The sequence below is a fragment of the Phasianus colchicus genome, chromosome 34, assembly GCF_987193195.1.
Source record: "Phasianus colchicus chromosome 34, bPhaCol1.hap1.1, whole genome shotgun sequence".
Taxonomy (NCBI): Eukaryota; Metazoa; Chordata; class Aves; order Galliformes; family Phasianidae; genus Phasianus; species Phasianus colchicus.
In genome coordinates this window covers 2639170-2662113 of record NC_143469.1, presented here as the reverse complement: position 1 = coordinate 2662113, position 22944 = coordinate 2639170, and the positions used below count along the sequence as shown (strand labels likewise).

At 60.3% G+C, this 22944-nt stretch overlaps 2 protein-coding genes across 6 annotated transcripts in view; both read right to left on the bottom strand.

Annotated features, from left to right (window-relative positions):
* The window catches only part of ILF3 (interleukin enhancer binding factor 3), a 31138-nt gene extending 10094 nt beyond the window's left edge, over window positions 1–21044 (bottom strand). For 3 of the 5 annotated variants that reach the window (XM_090128825.1, XM_090128828.1, XM_090128827.1), the window contains exons 1-15: window positions 20702–20760; window positions 15172–15268; window positions 14845–15071; window positions 11952–12132; window positions 11725–11872; window positions 10165–10256; window positions 9736–9831; window positions 5863–5974; window positions 5443–5540; window positions 4973–5084; window positions 4752–4880; window positions 4472–4671; window positions 2434–2604; window positions 2015–2152; window positions 1451–1627 (exon numbers count right to left, since the gene is read on the bottom strand). In XM_090128825.1, the coding sequence (XP_089984951.1) occupies window positions 1451–1627; window positions 2015–2152; window positions 2434–2604; window positions 4472–4671; window positions 4752–4880; window positions 4973–5084; window positions 5443–5540; window positions 5863–5974; window positions 9736–9831; window positions 10165–10256; window positions 11725–11872; window positions 11952–12132; window positions 14845–15071; window positions 15172–15174 (1884 nt within the window). In that variant the 5' untranslated portion in view covers window positions 15175–15268; window positions 20702–20760. Of the gene's footprint in view, window positions 1–1450; window positions 1628–2014; window positions 2153–2433; window positions 2605–4471; window positions 4672–4751; window positions 4881–4972; window positions 5085–5442; window positions 5541–5862; window positions 5975–9735; window positions 9832–10164; window positions 10257–11724; window positions 11873–11951; window positions 12133–14844; window positions 15072–15171; window positions 15269–20701; window positions 20761–20872 lie in introns of those variants that run through there. The other 2 variants (XM_090128826.1, XM_090128829.1) reach the window with 2 other exon arrangements.
* Window positions 5981–7607, bottom strand: LOC149913872 (uncharacterized). Its single transcript, XM_090128588.1, has 3 exons — window positions 7592–7607; window positions 6715–7144; window positions 5981–6669 (listed from the first exon to the last, which is right to left on the bottom strand). Exons 1-3 carry the CDS (start codon window positions 7605–7607, stop codon window positions 6168–6170), a joined length of 948 nt encoding a protein of 315 aa, XP_089984714.1. The 3' UTR covers window positions 5981–6167.
* Window positions 21045–22944: the final 1900 nt, after the last annotated feature.

The following is a 22944-nucleotide window of genomic DNA, read 5'->3' as shown; positions in this document are numbered from 1 at the left end:
GGGAGGTCCTTAAAGGTCACAGAGCCATGGGATGGTTGGGGTGGGTTTGGGGGGTCCCCAGAGGTCATAAAAACATGGGATGGTTGGGGTGGTTTGGGTTGGGAAGGTCCTTAAAGGTCACAGAGCCATGGGATGGTTGGGGTGGGTTTGGGGGGTCCCCAGAGGTCGTAAAAACATGGGATGGTTGGGGTGGGTTGGGTTGGGGAGGTCCTTAAAGGTCAAGAGCAATGGGATGGTTGGGGTGGGCTGAGTCCTTGAAGGACATAGAACCATGGAATGGGGTGGGTTGGGGGGTCCTTAAAGGTCACAGAAATAGGGAATGGGTTGAGTTCAGCTGGGAGGGTCCTTAAAGATCACAGAGCTGTGGATTAGTTGGGTCGGAAGGGTCCTTGAAGGTCACAGAACAATGGAATGGGTTGGGTTGGGTTAGGAGGGTTCATAAAGGTCATAGAAATAGGGAATGGATTGGGTTGAGTTCAGTTGGGAAGGTCCTTAAAGGTCACAGAGCCACGGAAAGATTGGGTTGAGTTGGGAGGGTCCTTAAAGATCACAGAACCTTGGAATGGGTTGGATGGGAAAGGTCCTTGAAAAACATAGAACCATAAAACCATAGAATAGATTGGGTTGGAAAGGTCCTTCAAGGTCACAGAGCCATGGGTTGAGTCGGGTTGGGTGGGAAAGGTCCTTAAAGGTCACAGAGCCATGGGTTGAGTCAGGTTGGGTCAGAAGGGTCCTTAAAGATCACAGAGCCATGGGTTGAGTCAGGTTGGGTTGGAAAGGTCCTTAAAGACCACAGAGCCATGGGTTGAGTTGGGTTGGGTGGGAAAGGTCCTTAAAGGTCACAGAGCCATGGATTGAGTTGGTTTGGGTCAGAAAGGTCCTTAAAGGTCACAGAGCCATGGGTTGAGTCGGGTTGGATTAGAAAGGTCCTTAAAGGTCACAGAGCCATGGGTTGAGTCGGGTTGGGTCAGAAGGGTCCTTAAAGATCACAGAGCCATGGGTTGAGTCGGGTTGGGTGGGAAAGGTCCTTAAAGGTCACAGAGCCATGGATTGAGTTGGGTTGGGTCGGAAGGGTCCTTAAAGATCATATAGCCATGGATTGAGTCAGGTTGGGTCAGAAGGGTCCTTAAGATCACAGAGCCATGGGGTTGAGTCAGGTTGGGTCAGAAGGGTCCTTAAAGATCACAGAGCCATGGGTTGAGTCGGGTTGGGTGGGAAAGGTCCTTAAAGGTCACAGAGCCATGGATTGAGTTGGGTTGGGTCGGAAGGGTCCTTAAAGATCATAGAGCCATGGGGTTGAGTCAGGTTGGGTCGGAAGGGTCCTTAAAGATCACAGAGCCATGGGTTGAGTCAGGTTGGGTCGGAAGGGTCCTTAAAGGTCACAGGACCATGGAACGGCAGGACAGAGCCGCAGGGTCAGCCTGGATCCCCACAGAGCAGCACTGCTTACCTTCACGGCAAACTTGGGCCCTCCCCTGGCAGGCAGGGGGGTTCTCTTCTTCTTGTTCTGCTCAATGGCAACGGGAGCATCGGGGAAGAGCTTCTCCAGCGCCGCCAGCGCGGCGTAGGCTTTGGCCACCTTCTTATTGGAACCGGCTCCTTGGAACTTCTGCCCGTCCACCTCCACCTTCGGAACGGGGGGGGGTCATTGGAAACCAAAAAGGGACCCCCCACAAAATCCACCGCCATGCACAGTGCCCCCGGGAGAGGGGGAGGTGCTCTCCCCAGAGCTGTGGGGCTGCGGTATTGGGGTCGCAGTTGGAGGAGCTCGCCCCAAAGATGTTGGGGTGGAGATGTTTGGGTTGGAGAGGATCCCCCCCGAGTCCCTGGGGCTGCGGGTATCTGTGTTAGAGGACTTCTCCAACCCAAAGCCGTGGGGCTGTGGGTATCTGGGTTGGCAGAACTCTCCCCAGAGCCGTGGGGCTGGTGGCATTTGGCTCGGAGGACTTCTCGCTCCCCCCAACGCCGTGGGGCAGCCGCTGTGGGGTGAGCAGTGGGGCGGACGGGGCCTCACCTCCATGACAAAGCGTTTGTCGTGGCTGCCGCCCGTCTCGGAGATGAGCTCATATTTGAGCCCGCGCCGCTTCTCGTTCAGCTCCATCACCGGGTTCTTGCCGTGCTTGGTCAGGATTGGTCCCTGCTGCTTCACGTTCTGCCGCACGCCAACACCGCGTCACAGCCAAACCCCAACCACCCGCTTCCCACTGACCCCAAAACCGCCCCTCCGGGCCCCACGGCCCTCCAGACCCCGACACCAACCCACGGAACCCCAGCACCACCCCACCAAACCCCAACAGCGCATCATCAGAGCCCCACAGCCCCTCCGGACCCCAACACCGCTCCTCCAGACCCCACCCCCATCCAACCAAACCCAAACACCACCCCACCAGAAACCCTCCCCCAATATCACCCTCCCGGACCCCAGACCCCCACCTCTGAGGTCTGATCCGAAGGAGGAGAAGCGGCGCTGGGTGTAGAAACAGCTTCCACAACAGGAGGAGGAGGAACCACCACCGGCTTCTGCTCCGTCTCCTCCGCCGACTCATCGCCTTTGCCGGATTCTTTGCCCTCCGCTCCGGTGGGTAACCCCATATCCTGCAGCACCTGGAGGGAGCGGGGGTTCCCCCGTTGTTGGGTGCTCAGCCACAGGTCTCTCTCCCCATGGAAAGCAAGGTCCCGGAGCCATGGGGCTCAAAGGGACCTCCGGAGCTCCCCCAGCTCTGCAGCAGTTCTCCATACTGCCCTGAGCTGGGAGCCCGGCACCAGGCCCAGCGCTCCGGCTGTGGCCTCACTGGGAGGAGCAGCACCTCCCTGCCCGGCTGCTGCGCTCTGGGTGACGCAGCCCAGGGCCCCATTGGCCCCCTTGGCCACCAGGGCACCCTGCTGCCTCGTGGTCGGCCACCGGGCGACCAGTGGGAACCATTGGGCTCCTTGGCCATAAGCACGCCCCGCTGCCTCGTGCTCAACATCTGCCCAGCTGTGCCCAAGCACTGGGCACTGGAATGCCACTGGGCCCTCCTGGCTAACAGGGCAACCACTGGGCAACTACTGGCCTTCCTGACCAATGAGTGCACACTGCTGGCTCCTGGTCAACCACTCGATCAACAGTTGGTCAACTGTTGGCCACTGGAAGGCCACTGGCCCACTCGGCCACCAGCGCACACTGCTGTTGTCAACCCTTGATCAACTGCTGGTCAATAACTGGCCAACACCGGTCTTGGCCACGAGGAAGAACTACTGGCTCACAGTCAACCATTTGGCCACCTGCTGGTCAACCATTGGCCACCGGAGTGCTGCTGGCCCTCTTGGCCACCAGGGCACCCTGCTGGTTTGTGGCCCATCGCCAGCCCCCAGGATGCTCTCAGCACAGTTCCCCCCCACACCGCATCCCATCCCATCCTGTCCCACCTCATCCCATCCCATCCCATCCTGTTTCATTCCACCCTATCCCATCCCATCCTGTTCCATTCCATCCCATTCCATTCTGTCCCATCTCATCCCATTCCATTCCATCCCATCCCATCCTGTTCCATCCCATACTGTTCCATTCCATCCCATCCCTTCCCATCCCCCCTGTCCTACCTCATCCCATCCCATCCCATCCTGTTCCATTCCATCCTATCCCATCCCATCTCATTCCATCCCATCCCATCCTGTTCCATTCCATCCCATTCCATTCTGTCCCATCTCATCCCATCCCATTCCATCCCATCCCATCCTGTTCCATCCCATCCTGTTCCATCATATCCTGTTCCATTCCATCCCATCCCTTCCCATCCCACCCTGTCCCACCTCATCCCATCCTGTTCCATTCTATCCCACTCCATCCCATTCCATCCTATCCCATTCTGTTCCACCCCACCCTGTTCCATCTTCTCCTGTTCCATTCCATCCCATTCCATCCCATCCCAACCTGTCCCACCTCATCCCATCCCATCCCATCCCGTTCCATCCCATACTGTTCCATCCCATCCCATCCCATCCTGTTCCATTCCATCCCATCCCATCCTAACCTGTCCCACCTCATCCCATCCCATCCCATCCCGTTCCATCCCATACTGTTCCACCCCATCCCATCCCATCCCGTTCCATTCTATCCCACCCCATCCCATCCCATTCCATCCCATCCCATCCTTTTCCATCCCATCCCATCCCATCCCATCCCATACTGTTCCATCCCACCCCACCCCACCCCACCCCACCCCACCCCATCCCATCCCGTCCCATCCCATCCTGTTCCATTCTATCCTACCCCATCCCATCCCATCCCATCCCGTCCCATCCCATACTGTTCCATTCCATCCCATCCCATCCTGTTCCATCCCATACTGTTCCATTCCATCCCATCCCATCCTGTTCCATCCCATACTGTTCCATTCCATCCCATCCCATCCTGTTCCATTCTATCCCACCCCATCCCATCCCATCCCACCCTGTCCCACCCCACCGCACCGCACCGCGCGGCGCTCACCTTCACGGCCACGTGCAGCTTGGCCGTCTTCTTGGAAGGCCCCGACGCCTCGAAGGTGCTGCCGTCGATTTCCACGGACATGGTGAAGATGGGCGCGTGCACCGGGCCGGTCTGGGACACCAGCTTGTACTGCAGCCCGGGTTTGAGCTGGTTCAGCTTCATCAGGGCGTTCATGGCCTGCGGCGGCTCCACTTTCTCCTCTGGGCAGAAGCAGCAGCGGCCGTGTCGGCGTCTCCTCCTCCTGCACCGCGCCGCGCGGCCCCGGGGCGGCGGTACCCACCTCTCGTCAGCTCTATACCTTTTTTCTGAATCTTCTTCTTCTTCTTGCTGGGGGATTTCTCCTCCCCGTCCTCCTCCATGGGCCGCTTCATCGGGGTGACGGCGTACGTCGTGCTGGGAGGGATCTGGACTGCAACAGCAGGAAGGGCGGCGCTCAGCTCCGCGGCCGGGCGACCGAGCGGCCGCCGTCCCCCCGTGTCCCCCCGCCCCGGCGGTACGTACCCGTGTAATCCACGGGGTTCTCGTTCTTTGGTTTCTTGGGCATTTTGGAAGGGAGGGGGTCCATCCCCAGCACTTTGTGCAGGTGGCCGAAGGCGGCGAGCCGCAGCGCGTGCTGCAGAGAGCGGAGGCGGTGACGGGGCCGCACGCAACGCCCGCACCGCGCTGCTCGGGAACGCTTTACCCACCCCTACAAAATCCTCAGCGCTTTGCAGAGGACTCCGTGGAGCGGTCCGAGCTCGACCCGAGAGACGGGCGCCGGCAGCGAGTCGCTATTAAAACCTGCATCTCTGCCTCTGCTTGGGCCGAGCTACGCGTTCCTTCTGGGCGCGGGGCCCGGGGGGATCGTTTTAGGGGTCGGCCGTTAACTGATTTAATTACACCGACCTCAGCAGGGCCACCGTTAACCAACACGGGAGTTCGGAGTCAGGCGAACTGAGCAAGTTTTGTAACATCTGGAGGCAAAACTATACCTGAGCACTCTGTGTGATATCTTCCCTTTGTTGTCTGTCTAGATGCCCAATAGCATCAGTGGCTTCTTTTTCACAAGGATCATAAATACCAGAACCATCTGAAGGCAGGAAACAAGGAAGATATGCAGAGAATTATCCTGGTGCTTCCAGAGAAACTAAACTAAGTATTCCCTTGGCATCAACCAACACTCATCTCTCCGAGAACGCCGGCTGCGATCCGTCCGCCGTTCTGAGCCTCGCCGGGACTCGTTAACGAGGACAATTAGCCCGGCTTGGGGGGGCGGGGGGCGGGCGCTCAGAGCCGCGGGGACCCCGCAGCGCCGCGGGGCGAACGTGGGTCCGAGGAACGGAGCACCCGCGCCCCCCCGGGGGGGGGGGGCTGAGCTCCGCCGGCGCTGGGGATGCAGAGAACCACCTAACCTGGCATCACGATCCCCGAGGCGAGGCACTCCAGCACCCGGCGCAGCGCCTCGCCGGCGCCCATGGGCCTGTTGGCGGTGCCGATGGATTTCTCGCACAGCAGCTCCAGCGGCTGGAAGACATTGGGGGAGAGGTGAGAAGCGGGGGGAGGCGCGGGCAGCGACGCGGCCGTGGGCTCGGAGCGGATCGCGGCGTGGCGGGGCGGGGAGCAGCTCGCGGCGGGACACAAATCCGCCCTTCTGCCCCTAAAGCTCGCTTCGAGTTTCTGAGAACGGGCTGCTGGTTTTGGGGGGAATCCCAGAATCCTACAGAGGGTGCGGTGGAAGGGTCCTGCAAGGCTGCAGAACCTCGGAATGGGGTTGGGGTTGGGTTGGAAAGGGTCCTCCAATGCTGTAGAACCTTGGAATGGGGTTGGGGTTGGGTTGGAAAAGTCCTTCAAAGCTGTAGGACTTCACAATGGGATTGGGGTTGGGTTGGAAGGGTCCTCCAAAGCTGCAGAACCTTGGAATGGGGTTGGGGTTGGGTTGGAAAAGTCCTTCAAAGCTGTAGGACCTCAGAATGGGATTGGGGCTGGGTTGGAAGGGTCCTCCAAAGCTGCAGAACCTAGGAATGGGGTTGGGGTTGGGTTGGAAGGGTCCTGCAAGGCTGCAGAACCTCGGAATGGGGTTGGGGTTGGGTTGGAAGGGTCCTCCAATGCTGTAGAACCTTGGAATGGGGTTGGGGTTGGGTTGGAAAAGTCCTTCAAAGCTGTAGGACCTCAGAATGGGATTGGGGTTGGGTTGGAAGGGTCCTCCAAAGCTGCAGAACCTAGGAATGGGGTTGGGTTGGAAGGGTCCTGCAAGGCTGCAGAACCTCGGAATGGGGTTGGGGTTGGGTTGGAAGGGTCCTGCAAGGCTGCAGAACCTTGGAATGGGGTTGGGGTTGGGTTGGAAGGGTCCTGCAAGGCTGCAGAACCTCGGAATGGGTTTGAAGAGTCCTCCAGGGTTGTAGAACCTCAGAATGGGTTTGGGGTTGGGTTGGAAAGGTCCTTCCAGGTTGCAGAACCTCAGAATGGGTTTGGGGTTGGGTTGGAAAGGTCCTTCCAGGTTGCAGAACCTCAGAATGGGTTTGGGGTTGGGTTGGAAGGGTCCTCCAAGGTTGGAGAACCTCAGAATGGGGTTGGGGTTGGGTTGGAAGGGTCCTTCAAGGTTGGAGAACCTCAGAATGGGTTTGGGGTTGGGTTGGAAAGGTCCTTCCAGGTTGCAGAACCTCAGAATGGGTTTGGGGTTGGGTTGGAAGGGTCCTCAAAGGTTGTAGAACCTTGGAATGGGTTTGAAGAGTCCTCCAGGGTTGTAGAACCTCGGAATGGGTTTGGGGTTGGGATGGAAGGGTCCTTCAAGGCTGTAGAACCTTGGAATGGGTTTGGGGTTGGGCTGGAAGGGTCCTGCAAGGCTGTAGAACCACAGAATGGGTTTGGGTTGGGTTGGAAGGGTCCTCCAAGGCTGTAGAACCTCAGAACGGGTATGGGGTTGGGTTGGAAGGGTTCTCCAAGGCTGCAGAACCTCAGAATGGGTTTGGGGTTGGGTTGGAAAGGTCCTCCAAGGCTGTAGAACCTTGAAATGGGTTTGAGTTTGGGTTGGAAAGGTCCTTCAAGGCTGTAGAACCTCAGAAAAGCTAGGGGTTGGGTTGGAAGGATCCTTCAAGGCTGTAGAACCTCAGAATAGGTTTGAGTTTGGGTTGGAGGATCCACCAAGGTTGTAGAACATCAGAACCGGTTTGGGGTTGGGTTGGAAGGGTCCTCCAAGGCTGCAGAACCTAGGAATGGGTTTGGGGTTGGGTTGGAAGGGTCCTTCAAGGTGGGAGAACCTAATAATGGGTTTGGCGTTGGGTTGGAGGGTCCACCAAGGTTGTAGAACCTCGGAACCAGTTTGGGGTTGGGTTAAAAGGGTCCTCCAAGGCTGTAGAACCTCAGAATGGGTTTGGGGGTTGGGTTGGAAAGATCCTTCCAGATTGTAGAACCTTGGAATGGGTTTGAGTTTGGGTTGGAAAGGTCCTTCAGGATTGCAGAACCTCGGAAAGGGTTTGGGATAAGGTTGGAATGGTCCTCCAAGGTTGTCGAACCTCAGAATGGGTTTGAGTATGGGTTGGAAGGGTCCTTCAGGATTGTAGAACCACAGAAAGGGTTTGGGGTTGGGGTTGGAAAGGTCCTCCAAGGCTGTAGAACCTTGGAATGGGTTTGGGGTTGGGTTGGAAGGGTCCTCCAAGGCTGTAGAACCTCAGAATGGGTTTGGGGTTGGGTTGGAAGGGTCCTCCAAGGCTGTAGAACCTCAGAATGGGTTTGGGGTTGGGTTGGAAGGGTCCTCCAAGGCTGTAGAACCTCAGAATGGGTTTGGGGTTGGGTTGGAAGGGTCCTCCAAGGCTGTAGAACCTCAGAATAGGCTTTGAGTTGGGTTGGAAGGGTCCTCCAAGGTTGCAGAGCCTTGGAATGGGTTGGGTTGAATTTGGAAGAGTCTTAAAGATTGTAAAACCTCAGTATGCATTGTGTTTGGGTTAGAAAGGTCCTTCAAGGTTGCAGAACCCTGGTATGGTTGGGTCAGTTTAAAAGGGTCCTCCAAGGTTACGGAACCATGGAATGGCTGGGTAGGGTTGGAAGGGACCTTGAAGGTCGTGGATGCATGGAACCCAACAGGAAGGGCTGGAGGGGCCTTCCAAAATCAGAGAAGCATGGAACAGGTTTGGGTTCTGTTGGGTTGGGTTTGGAAGGGTCCTTAAAGGTTGCAGAACCACGGGATGGGTTGGGTTAGAACAATTCTTAAAGATTGTACCCACCTCAGAATAGTTTGAGTTTGGGTTGGAAAGGTCCTTAAAAGTTGTAAAACCTTGGCATAAATTGGGTTGGAAAGGTCCTCCAAGGTTGTAGAACCTTGGAATGGAGAGGTGGGGTTGGAAGGGTTCTTAAAGGGTGTAGAACCTTGGAATGGGTTTGAGTTTGGGTTGGACCGGTCCTTAAAGTTTGGAAAACCTGGGAATGGGTTGGGTTTGGGTTGGAATGTCCTTCAAAATTGCAGAACCTTGGAACAGGTTGGGTTAAAAGGCTCCTTCAAGGCTGTAGAGCCTTGGAATAGATTGGATTTGGGTTGGAAAGGTCCTTAAAGGCCGCAGAACCTCAGAATATGTTGGGTTTGGGTTGGAAAGGCCCTTAAAGGCCGCAGAACCACCTGACAGAAAAGGTCGGGTTGGAAGAGTCCTTACAGATTGCAGAACCGTGGAATGATAAATGGGGTTGGGTTGGGTTGAAAAACTCTCAAAGATGAGAGAACCACAGAGGGGTTTTGCGTTTGGGTCGGAAGGGTCCTCAAAGATCACAGGAGCACGGAATGGGCTGGACTTGTGCGGGGAGGGTCCTGCAAGCTCACAGAACCACAGGATCTCAGCACGGTTGGGTTGGAAGGGACCCCTCCAGCAGCTCAGGGCCCACCCACAGCCGTGGGCACCTCTGGAAATGGGGCACCCGCAGCTGCGGCGCCGCGCTCTGACCGCTCTCTGGGTGAAGGATTCCCCCCCCAGCCACCCCCAGCGTCCCCTCCCAGAGCAATTTGAGCCTCTCCCCCTCCTCCTGCGCTGCCTCCCCCCACACGGCCGCTCTCCTCCTCTTTCTAAGGTCCTTCCAGGCCCCCAAAGGGCGCCGCGTTGCATTCCCCAATCCGAGCCGCTCACCCCCAGCACTCAGCCCGGCCCCACGGAGCCACTCCGACCTCCGGCCGCCCCACATCACCTCCGGCTGCCCCACGTCCCTCCTGTGCCGCAGGTGGGGCTCGAAGGGGAGGGGGGGAGCGGAGGGGGCCGCCCCGAACTGCACCGATCGGACCCCGGCGAGCCACAAAGCAGCATTACCCATCCTCGGAGCGGCGCCCAGGTGGGAACCCGGGTACACAGATCTCTCAACACGCGTATGACGATGACGCACGACTTCAGGCCGTTCGCCCTGGCCTGGAACGGGAAGCAGAAGCAGACAGCGCTCAATGGGAACGCCACGCGGCGCTCGGTGCTCCTCTGGCAAAGGGGAACAGAATTCCACGCGGCAATTCAAGGCGGCGGAGCGCGGGGGGAGAGCGGAGCTCCCGGCACAACGCGGCCTTTACATCGTTACGGGGCTTCCTTTGTGACCTCTGGCTCGTTAACGAGTGCCTCATTAGCGGCTGTCCCGCCGACAGGCGCTAAGTCCGGCACGGCTACCGGCGTTAAACCGAACCGAGAGCCCCGCTAAGGTTTAAGGTTTACACGTTTGCTACTTAAAGACAAAGAGAAGAACAAAATGCAAACCTGGAACCACTTGGCGTGCCGCAGTGACGCCAAGGCAGCAAGGCATTTCTGCCTGTCCAGAACGTCCGGGGAGTCGGTGACTGATAGCGTTTCTAGTCGTGGATGGAATAAGAAGACAAGGCACAGTTTGACCAAGGGGGGTTCTGTCAGTGGGGGGGGGACGGGCAGCCCCCTGCGGGCGGCTGAGCTCCGGCTCCGGGTGGGGCTGCGGGCGTTCGGCCTCGCTGCGAGGGAGTGGGGCACAAAGAGGGGCTGTGGGGCACACGGGAGCGCTCCCGGAGGAGCTGTTGGGGGGCGGGGGGCGCAAGCAGCCCCCGCTGAGTAATAGTGGGGGTGAGGGGGGGGGGATGGGGGGGGCGGAGCTCCGCCGGGATCCAGGAACCCCTCGGCCCGGAGGGGGACTGCCCGGCCCAGCAGTGACAGACAGCGTCCTGTTGGTCAAAGGTCCAACGTCCCTAAAATGGACAAACCGAAGGCTCGGGAGAGGTCAGACATCCAACGGCAGAACGGACAGCACCGACTGCGCGGCCCGGAGCGTGCTGCAGCAAAACGGGAGCGCGGCCGGCCGGGCACCGGGGTTCTAGGTAACGCTACCGGGGCAGGGCTGGCGCTGGACATCGGGGTTCTAGGTAAGGCTAAAGGTGCAGAGCCGGCACGGAGCACCAGGGTTCCAGATATGGTTAAAGGTGCAGGGCCAGCGCTTAAGCTCAGGGTTCTAGACGTGGCTAAAGGTGCACGGCTGGCACTGAGCACCAGGGTTCTAGGTAAGGTTAAAGGCACGTGGCACCGAGGATCTAGATAACGCTAAAGGTGCGGAACCAGTGCTGAGTAACAGCGTTCTAGGTAAGGCTAAAGGCACGCAGCACCAGGGTTCTAGATAACACTAAAGGTGTGGAAGCAGTGCTGAGCACCAGGGTTCTGGATGAGGCTAAAGGCACAGAGCACCAGGGTTCTAGATGAGGCTAAAGGTGCAGGGCCGGCACAGAGCTCAGCGCCTGCGGCTCCCAGTGGGGGCGGATCGGCGGCCAAACAGGGACGGCAAAGTTACCCAAAACTCTGCGCCGCTTCGGAGCGCTGCAGGTGAGCAGAGCAGCGGGGCAGCGGAGCAGCAGGGCGGCAGGGCAGCAGGGCTGCACTCCCTTTTGCTGCAGCACACAGCGCGGAGCCGCCCCGTCGCAGGGCATGCAATCCCTTGGGCGCTCTGGGCGCATCCCCGGCATTTCCGGGTGCAGCGCGGCGCCGTGTGAGCGTGGTGGGTGAGCAAAACCAACGGCCAAAGTGAAAGGAAAACGAAAAACAGAAACAAAACCATGAAAAAAAAAAAAAACCAAACCAAAGGACAGAAGGAGCGAAGCGCCGCTCGGAAGGCGCCGCTCGGGTTCACAGCTCCCGCCTGGAGGGCGCCGGGCAGCTCGGAACTCACCCAGACGTGGACCCCCCCCTCCCCAGGGTGAGAAACGCTCCCATCGGGGCCCACACTGAGGAGCCTCTCCAGGAGGGAACCGGAACGGAACGTCTGTGGGGCTCGGAGCGCCCGCGGGCAGCCGCCGCACGCCGTACCTCCGGCGAGCTGCTTCTCCATCTCCTCCCGCACCACCGGCGACGTCAGGTGGATGGTCAGCGTCAGCGGCGGCTCCTTCGTGTTCTTGATGACGATGGCGGCGTCGCCGACCGCCTGGATGATCTCGTATTTGTCCTCGGTGATGGCCTGAAAGGCAGCGCGTTGCTCAGCGCCGGCGTGCCGGGAGAACCGGCGGCACCGAGCGCCGCAGCCCTGCCGCACTCACCGCCAGCTGCACGCCCAGATTGTCGGCCACCTTCTGCAGCAGCTCGGAGGTGGGTTTGTCTTTGCACAGCAGGACCAGCTCCAGGTCCAGGTCCCCCTTCAGCAGCAGCCCTTTGGCCACCAGCCCCACGCGCATCACGCCGCGAAGGGTCCGCGTCAGCTGCTCCGCCGCCTTCTGATCCCTGCGGGGACAGCACAGCAATGTGGGAAACCCAGTGCACCAAACCCATGGGGATCCCGACACCCCAAACCCATGGGGATCCCGACATCCTAAATCCATGCAGATCCCAACACCCCAATCTCCATGGGAATCCCAACAACCCAATCCCTACGGGGATCCCGACACTCCAAACCTATGGAGATCCCAACATCCCAAACCTATGGAGATCCCGACACCCCAAACCCTATGGGGATCCCAACACCCCAATCCCTACGGGGATCCCGACATCCCAAACCTAGGGGGTTCCCGACACCCCAAACCCTATGGGGATCCCAACACCCCAATCCCATGGGAATCCCAACACCCCAATCCCTACAGGGATCCCAACACCCCAAACCCTATGGGGATCCCAACACTCCAAACCTATGGAGATCCCAACATCCCAAACCTATGGAGATCCCGACACCCCAAACCCTATGGGGATCCCAAAACCCCAGTCCCATGTGGATCCTGACACCCCAATCCCTACCGGGATCCTGACACCCCAATCCCTATCAGGATCTCAACACCCCAATCCCCATGGCAATCCCAACATCCCAATCCCTACCAGGATCCTGACACCCCAATCTCTATGGGGATCCCGACACACCAAACCCATGGGGATCCCAACACCCCAATCCCTACAGGGATCTCAACACCCAAACCCTATGGGGATCCCAACACACCAAACCCTATGGGGATCCCAACACACCAAACCCTACAGAGATCCCAACGGCCTAATCCCTACAGGGATCCTGACACCCCAATCCCATGGGGATCCCAACACCCCAAACCCTATAGGGATCCCGACACCCCAAATCCATGGGGATCCTGACACCCCAAACCCATGGGGATCCCAACGTCCTAATCCCTGTGGGAATCCCAACACCCCAAACTCATGAAGATCCCAACACCCCAAACCCATGAAGATCCCGACACCCCAAACCCATGAAGATCCCGACACCCCAAACCCTACGGGGATCCCAATATCCTAAATCCATGGGGATCCCAACACCCAAAGACACCAGGCAACCCAACCCCGCTGAAAAATATGGGAAACTCAATGCTCAAAGACTTTGGGAAACCCCGTGCTCCAAACACCCACACAGATCTCAGAACCCAAAGCCCCACAGGGATCCCAAAGCCCCAAACCCCCATGGGATACTCAACACTCAAAGACATCAGGCAGCCCAAATGCACTTAAAAATATGGGAAACCCAATGCTCAAAGACTTCAAGACACTAAAACCCTTTGGGAAACTCAAGACTCAGAAAGAAACTCAACACTCAGAGATTTGGGGAAACCAGCGCTCAAAATCCCTCAGGAAACTCAACGCTTCCAAAATCCGCTGGGAACCCAACGCTGGAAGACCCCCAGGAACCCAACACGGGGTGGGACAAAGACAACATGGAACCCAGTGCCCAAAGACCCCTGGGGATCACGCTGCTAAAAAGGCTCCACAAAGAACCCAACGCTCCAAGATGTTGAGAAAGCCAACCCTCAAAGACCCCTCAAGGACACAGCGCTCAAAGATGGCAGGGAATCCAACATTCAAGGACCCCTCAGGGAACCCAACACTCAGAAATGCTGGGGATCCCGATGCTCAACGACCCCTCTGGGAAGCAGTGCTCCAAAATGTTGGGGAACCCAGTGATCAAAGAGCTCTCAGGGAACTCAACACTCAAACAGCCCTGGGTAACCCAACACCCACAGATCCCGAGGGAACTCAACGCTGAAAAACCCAAGAGAACCCAAAGCTAGAAAACCCAAGGCTGAACAACTCAGGGAACCCAATGCTCAGAGACATCAGGGAACCCAAACCCCAAAGGAGCCCTGGGGAAACCAACGCTCAAAGACTCCTTGAGGAACCCAAAGCTCAGAGAGCCCTCAAAGAACCCAATGCTCAAAAACATCAAAGAACCCAACCCTCAAAGACCCCTCAGGGGAACCTGACACTCAAAGACTCCTTGGGGAACCCAACCCTCAAAGACCCCTCAAGGGAACCCGACACACAAAGATCCCTCAAGGGAACCCGACACTCAAAGACTCCTTGGGAAACCCCAACTTCAAGAACATCGGGGAACCCAATGATCAAAGACCCCTTGGGGGAACGACACTCAAAGATGCTGGGGAACCCAACGCCCAAAGACCCCTTGAAGAACCCAACACCTAAAGACCCCCTGGGGAACCCAACGCCCAAAGACCCCTTGGAGAACCCAACACCTAAAGACCCCCTGGGGAGCCCAACACCCAAAGACCCCTTGAAGAACCCAATACCTAAAGACCCCTGGGGAACCCAACGCCCAAAGACCCCCTGGGGAGCCCAACGCCCAAAGACCCCTTGGGGAGCCCAACACCCAAAGACCCCTTGGAGAACCTAATGCCCAAAGACCCCCTGGGGAACCCAACGCCTTAAGACTGCTTTGAGAACTCAATACCCAAAGACCCCCTGGGGAATCCAATGCCCAAAGACCCCCTGGGGAACCCAACGCCCACAGACCCCCTGGGGAACCCAACGCCCACAGACCCCCTGGGGAACCCAACGCTGAACATCTCAGGAACCCCAACACCAAACAGCTCAGAGAAACCAAAGCTGGAGAACCCAAAGACCCCGGCGTAGAACAACCCGGGGACCCCAACGCTGGGCATCCCAGGGACCCCAAGGCAGAACGTGGCGGGGCAGCCCCCTCCTTACCCTCCCTCCTTGTTCTCCTCCTCCGCGGCCGTCTCCATGGCCTCCGCCTCCGCCTGCTCCCCACCGACCTTCTCCTGCTCGTCGATCCAGTCGGAGACGGCCTTGAGGGCGCGCTCGGTGTGCGACACCATGTTCTGCACGGCCTCCAGCTCCTCCTGCGTCGGGTACACGGCGCTGTGCTTCGCCATCACGTGGCGGTCGTCGTTCACGAAGATCCGCATCAGGCGCTGGGAGAAACGGGGCACAGCTCGGCTCAGCTCAGGGCCGGGTGCTGGGGGGGGGAATAAGGGGTGTAGAGGGGGTGGGAAGAGCAGGGCAGACCCTTACCATCGTTTGTGGGCCCGCGGCCGTGCGAAGCTCCTGGGGCTGCTCACAGCGACGCTGCCAGCGCAGCGCGCCGAGCGGGAGCGCGATCCGAACAGAGCTGCAAGGAGAAAGGCCGCCGGCAGCTCGTTAATCACAGCTAACGAGGAGATCTGCTGCTGCCCCGAGGCTTAATGAGCGCGGCGGCGCTCGTTAGCCGGCCGTGGGGCCGCCCCCCATCCCCACCGTTTGGGGTCTCTGCGGGATGTGGGCTCCGCGGTGCCGTTCCCGGGTGATGTCTGTAAAGTTTGGGGTCGCCTTTATGGGAAAATCCCCCGTTTGTGGCACATCCCCGAGCCCACACAGCTCCGCTCCACGCACAGCAGCACCCCGGGGTCGTTACACGCAGCTCTGAGCTTTGCAGCTCCGACACAAACGAGTGGCTGCTCGGTGGGACCCACATGAGCACATCTTCCTCCCCCTTCTCCTCTTCCTCCTCCGGTGCTTCCTTTGGAGGGCGCAATGGCAGAGATGCAGACGGAGCACCAGGAAATGCCCACAGCCATCAGATGGCACCAAAATCCCAGGGGGGCATCGGGGGGGACGCCATGGGGGGGCACCCATCACCCTCAGCTCCCCAGGGCACAGAAACATCCCCGCGCCCCAAAATCGCCACCAGTGGGACAACGCCACTGGTGCTCTTTGTAGTGAGGGCAGCTCGTTAGCACCCGGCGTTAATTGGAGCTGGAGCAGACGGGGACACCCCTCCACGCTTCGGGGAGTGACCGCGGTGAGCAGCACCCCGCAGCGCTGCCTGATGCTGTTGCCATTGGCTTTCCCCCAAAACGGCGCCAGGTCCAACTGTGCTGCAGCTCCGACCCCAAATCGCTGCTGGAGCTTCCACCCCAAAATCATTGCTGGCACTCCCACCCCAAGCATCTGTCACAGCTCCCACCCCAAATCACTGCTGCAGCTCCCACCCCAAATCACTGCTGCAGCTCCGACCCCAGAATCACTGCTGCAGCTCCGACCCCAGAATCACTGCTGCAGCTCCGACCCCAAATCATTGATGGAGCTCCCACCCCAAAATCATTGCTGGAGCTCCAACCCCAAATCACTGCTGGAGCTCCGACCCCAAAATCACTGCTGGAGCTCCCACCCCAAAATCACTGCTGGAGCTCCCACCCCAAAATCACTGCTGGAGCTCCGACCCCAAAATCACTGCTGGAGCTCCGACCCCAAATCACTGCTGGAGCTCCGACCCCAAAATCACTGCTGCAGCTCCCACCCCAAATCATTGCCGGAGCTTTGACCTCAAATCATTGCTGGAGCTCCGACCCCAAATCACTGCTGGAGCTCCAAGCCCAGAATCACTGCTGGAGCTCCCACCCCAAAATCACTGCTGGAGCTCCGACCCCAAATCACTGCTGGAGCTCCGACCCCAAATCACTGCTGGAGCTCCGACCCCAAATCACTGCTGGAGCTCCGACCCCACATCACTGCTGGAGCTCCAAGCCCGAATCACTGCTGGAGCTCCCACCCCAAAATCACCGCTGGAGCTTTGACCCCAAATCATTGATGGAGCTCCGACCCCAAAATCACTGCTGGAGCTTTGACCCCAAATCACTACTGCAGCTCCCACCCCAAATCTCTGCTGGAGCTCCCACCCCAAATCTCTGCTGGAGCTCCCACCCCAAATCACTGCTGCAGCTCCCACCCCAAATCACTGCTGCAGCTCCCACCCCAAACATCTGTCACAGCTCCCACCCCAAATCACTGCCGGAGCTTTGACCCCAAATCACTGCTACAGCTCCCACCCCAAATCACTGCTGCAGCTCCCACCCCAAATCACTGCTGGAGCTACGACCCCAAAATCACTGCTGGAGCTCCCACCCCAAATCTCTGCCACAGCTCCCACCCCAAATCACTGCTGGAGCTCCCACCCCAAACATCTGTGCTGCAGCTCCCACCCCAAATATCTGTCGCAGCTCCCACCCCAAATCACTGCTGGAGCTCTGACCCCAAATCATTGCTGGAGCTCCGACCCCAAATCACTGCTGGAGCTCCGACCCCAAAATCACTGCTGGAGCTTTGACCCCAAATCTCTGTCACAGCTCCCACCCCAAATCACTGCTGGAGCTCCGACCCCAAATCTCTGCCACAGCTCCGACCCCAAATCTCTGTCACAGCTCCCACCCCAAACATCTGTCACAGCTCCCACCCCAAATCACTGCTGGAGCTCCGACCCCAGAATCACTGCTGGAGCTCTGACCCCAGAATCACTGCTGCAGCTCCCACCCCAAATCTCTGTCACAGCTCCCACCCCAAATCTCTGTCACAGCTCCCACCCCAAATCACTCCTGCAGCTCCGACCCCAAATCACTGCTGGAGCTCCGACCCCAAATCTCTGTCACAGCTCCCACCCCAAATATCTGCCACAGCTCCCACCCCAAATCACTCCTGCAGCTCCCACCCCAAACATCTGTCACAGCTCCCACCCCAAATCACTGCTGGAGCTCCCACCCCAAAATCACTGCTGGAGCTTTGACCCCAAATCACTGCTGGAGCTCCGACCCCAAAATCACTGCTGGAGCTCTGACCCCAAATCGCTGCTGGAGCTCCGACCCCAAATCACTGCTGGAGCTCCGACCCCAAATCACTGCTGGAGCTCCGACCCCAAATCGCTGCTGCAGCTCCGACCCCAAATCGCTGCTGGAGCTCCGACCCCAAAATCACTGCTGGAGCTTTGACCCCAAATCACTGCTGGAGCTCCGACCCCAAAATCACTGCTGGAGCTCTGACCCCAAATCGCTGCTGGAGCTCCGACCCCAAATCGCTGCTGCAGCTCCGACCCCAAATCGCTGCTGCAGCTCCGACCCCAAATCACTGCTGGAGCTCCCACCCCAAATCACTGTCACAGCTCCGACCCCAAATCACTGCTGCAGCTCCGACCCCAAATCACTGCCACAGCTCCCACCCCAAACATCTGCCACAGCTCCCACCCCAACTCGCTTCTCCCGCGCTCATTTCCCCCATTTCCTGTTCTTTTCCCCTAAAACTTCCCTCCTCCCCTCGCAGCTCCCACCGCTCAGCCCCACACTGCTTCCCTACGGCCGGGCCGCCCCGCGCCCCACAGAATCAATTCCTGCCCTCACTTATGGGGGGAGCGCGGCCCCCACGGCCCCCACAGCACCGCCCCGCGTTGTTTGGGGACAAAAGCGGCGGATTTGGTTCAAAGCTCCTCACACAGGAGCTCCCTGGGGGCAGCGGTGTCACCTCTGATGGGAAAAAGGTGAAACGGGGGCAGGAATTGGGCCTGGGGGAGGGAGGGGGGGAGGGAGACCACGGGGGGGGGGGGGAGGGGGGGTTCCCAATGATGTTTTGGGGAGAAAAAGGGTTTTTTAGTGGTTTTTTGGCACTGTGGGGTGGGGATGGGACGGAGCCCCGTGTGGGGGGGGGACAGAAGGAGGGAATCAGGGGGCAAAATGGGGAGGATGTAAGGGGATACAGTGGGGGGGGCACGGGGGGAGGACACAGGGGGACCCCGGGGTCACAAAAGGGGGGACGTGGGGGGGATACAGTGGGGGGGAATGCAGTGATGGGGACAATGGGGGGGGGGACACAATGGGGGCACAAAAGAGGGGACATGGGGGGGAATGAAATGGGGGGGACAATGGGGGGGGGGACACAATGGGGGCACAAAAAAGGGGACATGGAGGGGATACAGTGGGGGGGGATGCAATGGGGGGGGCACAATGGGGGCACAAAAGAGGGGACATGGGGGGGATACAGTGGGGGGGAATGCAATGGGGGGGGGACACAATGGGGGCACACAGAGCCACATGGGCTGCCCCGTAGCTCTGGGGGGGGCTGTGGATGTGGGGAACGGAGAGGAGGATGGGGGGGGGGCCACAACTGGAAGGGGGGATACAATGTGGGGGGACATAACGGGGGGGGGCACAGGCCTGTAAGAGCTGCCCAGGGGTCTGCAGACATGGGGAGGGGGGTTAAGGGGGGGGGCACCCAAAAGATCCCAAAGGACCTGAAGGGGGGGGGCGGATCCCATAACCAGCACCACGACCCCCTTCCAGGGTGGGGGGGGGGGGATGTAACCCTCTGAGAGGTGATGGAGGAGAGCCATCAAGGGGGGCAGTGATGGGGGGGGGTAACCCTTAAGGGAGGGAGCAATTATAGGGCTGGTCCCTTAAGGGGGTAATGATGGGAGGGGGGGGGGACCCTTAAGGGGGCAATGATGGGGGAGACCCTTAAGGGGGCAATGATGGGGGGACCCCCTGGGGGGGTGATGATAGGGGGGGACCCTTTGGGGGGGTGATGATGAAGAGGAAACATTTTGTGGGGGGGAGTAATGAGGGGGGGGCTTCTTGAGGGGGATTAGTCGTTGGGGGGGGACCCTTTAAGGGGGCAATGATGGGGGGACCGCCTGGGGGGGTGGGGGGGCATTTGAAGGAATGATGATGATGAAGGGGGAACACTTCGCGGGGGGGAGGGGGGGTAATGGGGGAGGGATTTCTGGAAGGGGGTGATCGTTGGGGGGGGGGCCCTTAGGGGGGGGCAATGATGGGGGGAGTGGAATCCTTAAAAGGGCAATGATGGGGGGAGGGAATGGACCCTTAAAAGGGTAATGATGGTGGGGGGGGAGCAACTTTTCTTGGGGGGGGGGGGGGCAGTAATGATGGGAGGGAGATCTTTGGGGGGTAATGATGGGGGGATCCCTCGGGGGGGGGAGGGAGGGGGCGATGGTGCTGGCAATGATTACGAATAGGGAGGGGGTGCCCCGGGAAGGAGGGGGGGGGGAAGGGGGTGATGAAGGTGATGATGGGGGGGGGTCCAGCAGATGGGGGGGGAGAGAGGGGGGTGATGAAGGTGATGATGGGGGGGGGGTCCAGCTGGGGAAGGGGAGAGGGGTGATGAATGTGATGATGGGGGGGGGTCCAGCTGAGGGCGGGAGGAGGGGGTGATGAAGGTGATGATGAGGGGGGGGTCCAGCTGGGGGAGGGGGGGAGGTGATGAAGGTGATGATGGGGGGGGGTCCAGCAGATGGGGGGGGAGAGAGGGGGGTGATGAATGTGATGATGGGGGGGGGTCCAGCTGAGGGCGGGAGGAGGGGGTGATGAAGGTGATGATGGGAGGGGGGTCCAGCTGGGGGAGGGGGGGAGGTGATGAAGGTGATGATGGGGGGGGGGGGGTCCAGCTGGGGGGGAAGGGGGCGGCGATGATAACGGAGCGGTGCCGCTCGGAGGGGGGGGGGGAGGGGGAGGGGATGAGGATTTGATTTGAGGGGGGGGCGGCACAGGGGATTTGGGGTGGGGGGGGGTGTTGATCTCAGTGCCCCCCCAAAAAAGGGCCGGGGGGGGCGGCGGCCATTTGCAGCCGTCGGAGAACAAAGCGGCGGCGGCGGCGGCGGGAAAGGCGCGGAGCGGCGGGGGGGCCCCTCGCCTTCCTCAACACCCCCCCACACCCCTCGCTCGCCCCCCCCCCCCCCCCGCCCCACAACGCACGGACCCCCCGATCCCCCCGCGCCCCTCCCGCTCACCGCCGCCATTTTGTCGCTCCTCACAAAGCCCCGCGCGGGGCGGGAATTGAGGGGGGGGGGGGGGGGGGGAGGGGCCGCGCGCGGAGCGGAGCATCGTGGGGCCGCCCCCCCCTCCGCCCCCCCTCCCTCCTTCCTCCTCCTCCTCCTCCTCCTCTCCCCCCCGCCCCATACCGGGCCCAGCGGCGGGGCCCGGCCCGGCCCAGGCCGCTCTTCTCCGCTTTCCGCTTCCCTTCCGGCGCCGTTCGGTTCTTTTCGTTCCTTTCCGGTGCCCTTCGGGTCCCTCCGCCGCCGTTCGGCTCCGAACTGCAGCGCGGGGGGCGGAGCCGCCGCCGCCGGGTGGGGGCGGGGGGAGAGGGGCGCGCGGCCGGGGGGCGCGGGGCGGGGTGGGGGGGGGAGGGGGGCGAGGGGGGCGATGGGGAGCGTCACGTGAGGGCGGGCGGCCAATGGGAAGGCGCGGCGGCGCGCTGCGTGGCGACGTCGCGGTGCGGAAGCACGCACGGCCACGCCCACCCGGCGGCGGCGTGACGGGAGGGGGCGGGGCGCGCAGGCGCGCGTGGGGGCGGAGTGCGCAGGCGCGGGGAGGGAGGGCGGGAAGCGCGGTGGGCGGGGTTTATGGCTGGGGGCGTGGTCTAATTGTGGGCGTGGTTTTAGTTGGGGGCGTGGCCTCGGGGAGGGGCGGGGGGAGACGGGGGGATTTGGGGACAAATGGGGAATTTGGGGTGAAATGCGGGGAACTGGGGGCCGAGGGGGGAAGCGGTGCGATCTGGGGGGGGGGACGACAGGCAGAATTTGGGGAGAAATGGGGTGAATTTGGGGCTGGGAGTAGAAATCCTGGGCAGCGATGGGAGCGGCGTCGCATTGCCCCCCCCCTCCCCCATCCCCCCCCCCCCCAGGACCCCCCAAAGCCCTTCATCGCAACCATTTGTTCGTCACCGCCGCGGTGCTTTGGTCGTTATTATTTTTAATGAGAGCCGCCGGCGCCTGCGGCTCCCCTTTAGAAAACGAGCAGAAAAACATCGAAAACCCCCAAAAATGCCCCAAAAACGCCCCAAAAGCCAGGAGAAAAACCCCAAAGGCAAAGCGAACCCGCAACCATGAGGAGAGACCCCCCCCCTCCCCCCAGCCCCACGCTGAGCCCCCCCTGGTTCTCCCCGCCCCTTTAAGGCATCGGCGGTGCTTTGGTTTTGCTCAAAATCCCCCAAATTCACCCTAAATTCGGCCGTCTGACCCCATTGCGCTCTCAGCCCTCCTAATGAGCGCTAACGAGCTCCGTCCTTTGCTAATTGCTCCTCCGCTCGGTGCCCACCGACCCCCAGTGCGTTGTAGGGTTGACCCCCCCCCCCCCATAAGTGGGGGATCCACCAAGGCCCCATAACCCCAACGTGGGGGGCTCCCAGTGGCGCTAATTAGCGGCGCGTCGTTAACGAGGCTGTGGGGTAAAGGGGGGTGGAGGGCGGTCCTGCAAGTGGGAATGGGAAAATGGGAGATGGGGGGAGATGGGGGGTGGAGTGATGTGAGATGGGGGGAGATGGGGGGAGATGGGGGGAGATGGGGAGGAGATGGGGAAATGGAGGGGATGGGGAAGATGGGGGGAGATGGGGGGAGATGGGAGATGGGAGGGATGGGGGGATGGGGGGGGATGGGGGGAGATAGGAGGGATGGGGGGATGGGGGAAGATGGGGGGGATGGGGGGGTGGAGTGCTGTGATATGGGGGGAGATGGGAAGGAGATGGGGGGAGATGGGGGGGAGATGGGGGGTGGAGTGATGTGATATGGGGGGAGATGATGGGGAGATGGAGGGGATGGGGAAGATGGGGGGAGATGGGGAGATGGGGGGAGATGGGGGGTGGAGTGCTGTGATATGGGGGGAGATGGGGAGGAGATGGGGGGAGATGGGGGGTGGAGTGATGTGATATGGGGGGAGATGGGGGGGAGATGGGGAGATGGAGGGGATGGGGAAGATGGGGGGAGATGGGAGATGGGGGGAGATAGGAGGGATGGGGGGATGGGGGGTGGAGTGATGTGATATGGGGGGAGATGGGAAGGAGATGGGGAGAGATGGGGGGGAGATGGGGGGTGGAGTGATGTGATATGGGGGGAGATGGCGGGGAGATGGGGAAATGGAGGGGATGGGAGATGGGGGGAGATGGGGGGAGATTGGGGGGATGGGGGGGAGATGGGGGTGGAGTGATGTGATATGGGGGGAGATGGGGAGGAGATGGGGGGAGATGGGGAGATGGGGG

Coding starts and splice junctions, on each gene's coding strand:
- LOC149913872 (XM_090128588.1), bottom strand. Junction 6,670..6,714: donor AACCCCAACCCCATTCCGAG/GTTCTGCAGCCT, acceptor CCCCATTCCTAG/GTTCTGCAGCTTTGGAGGAC.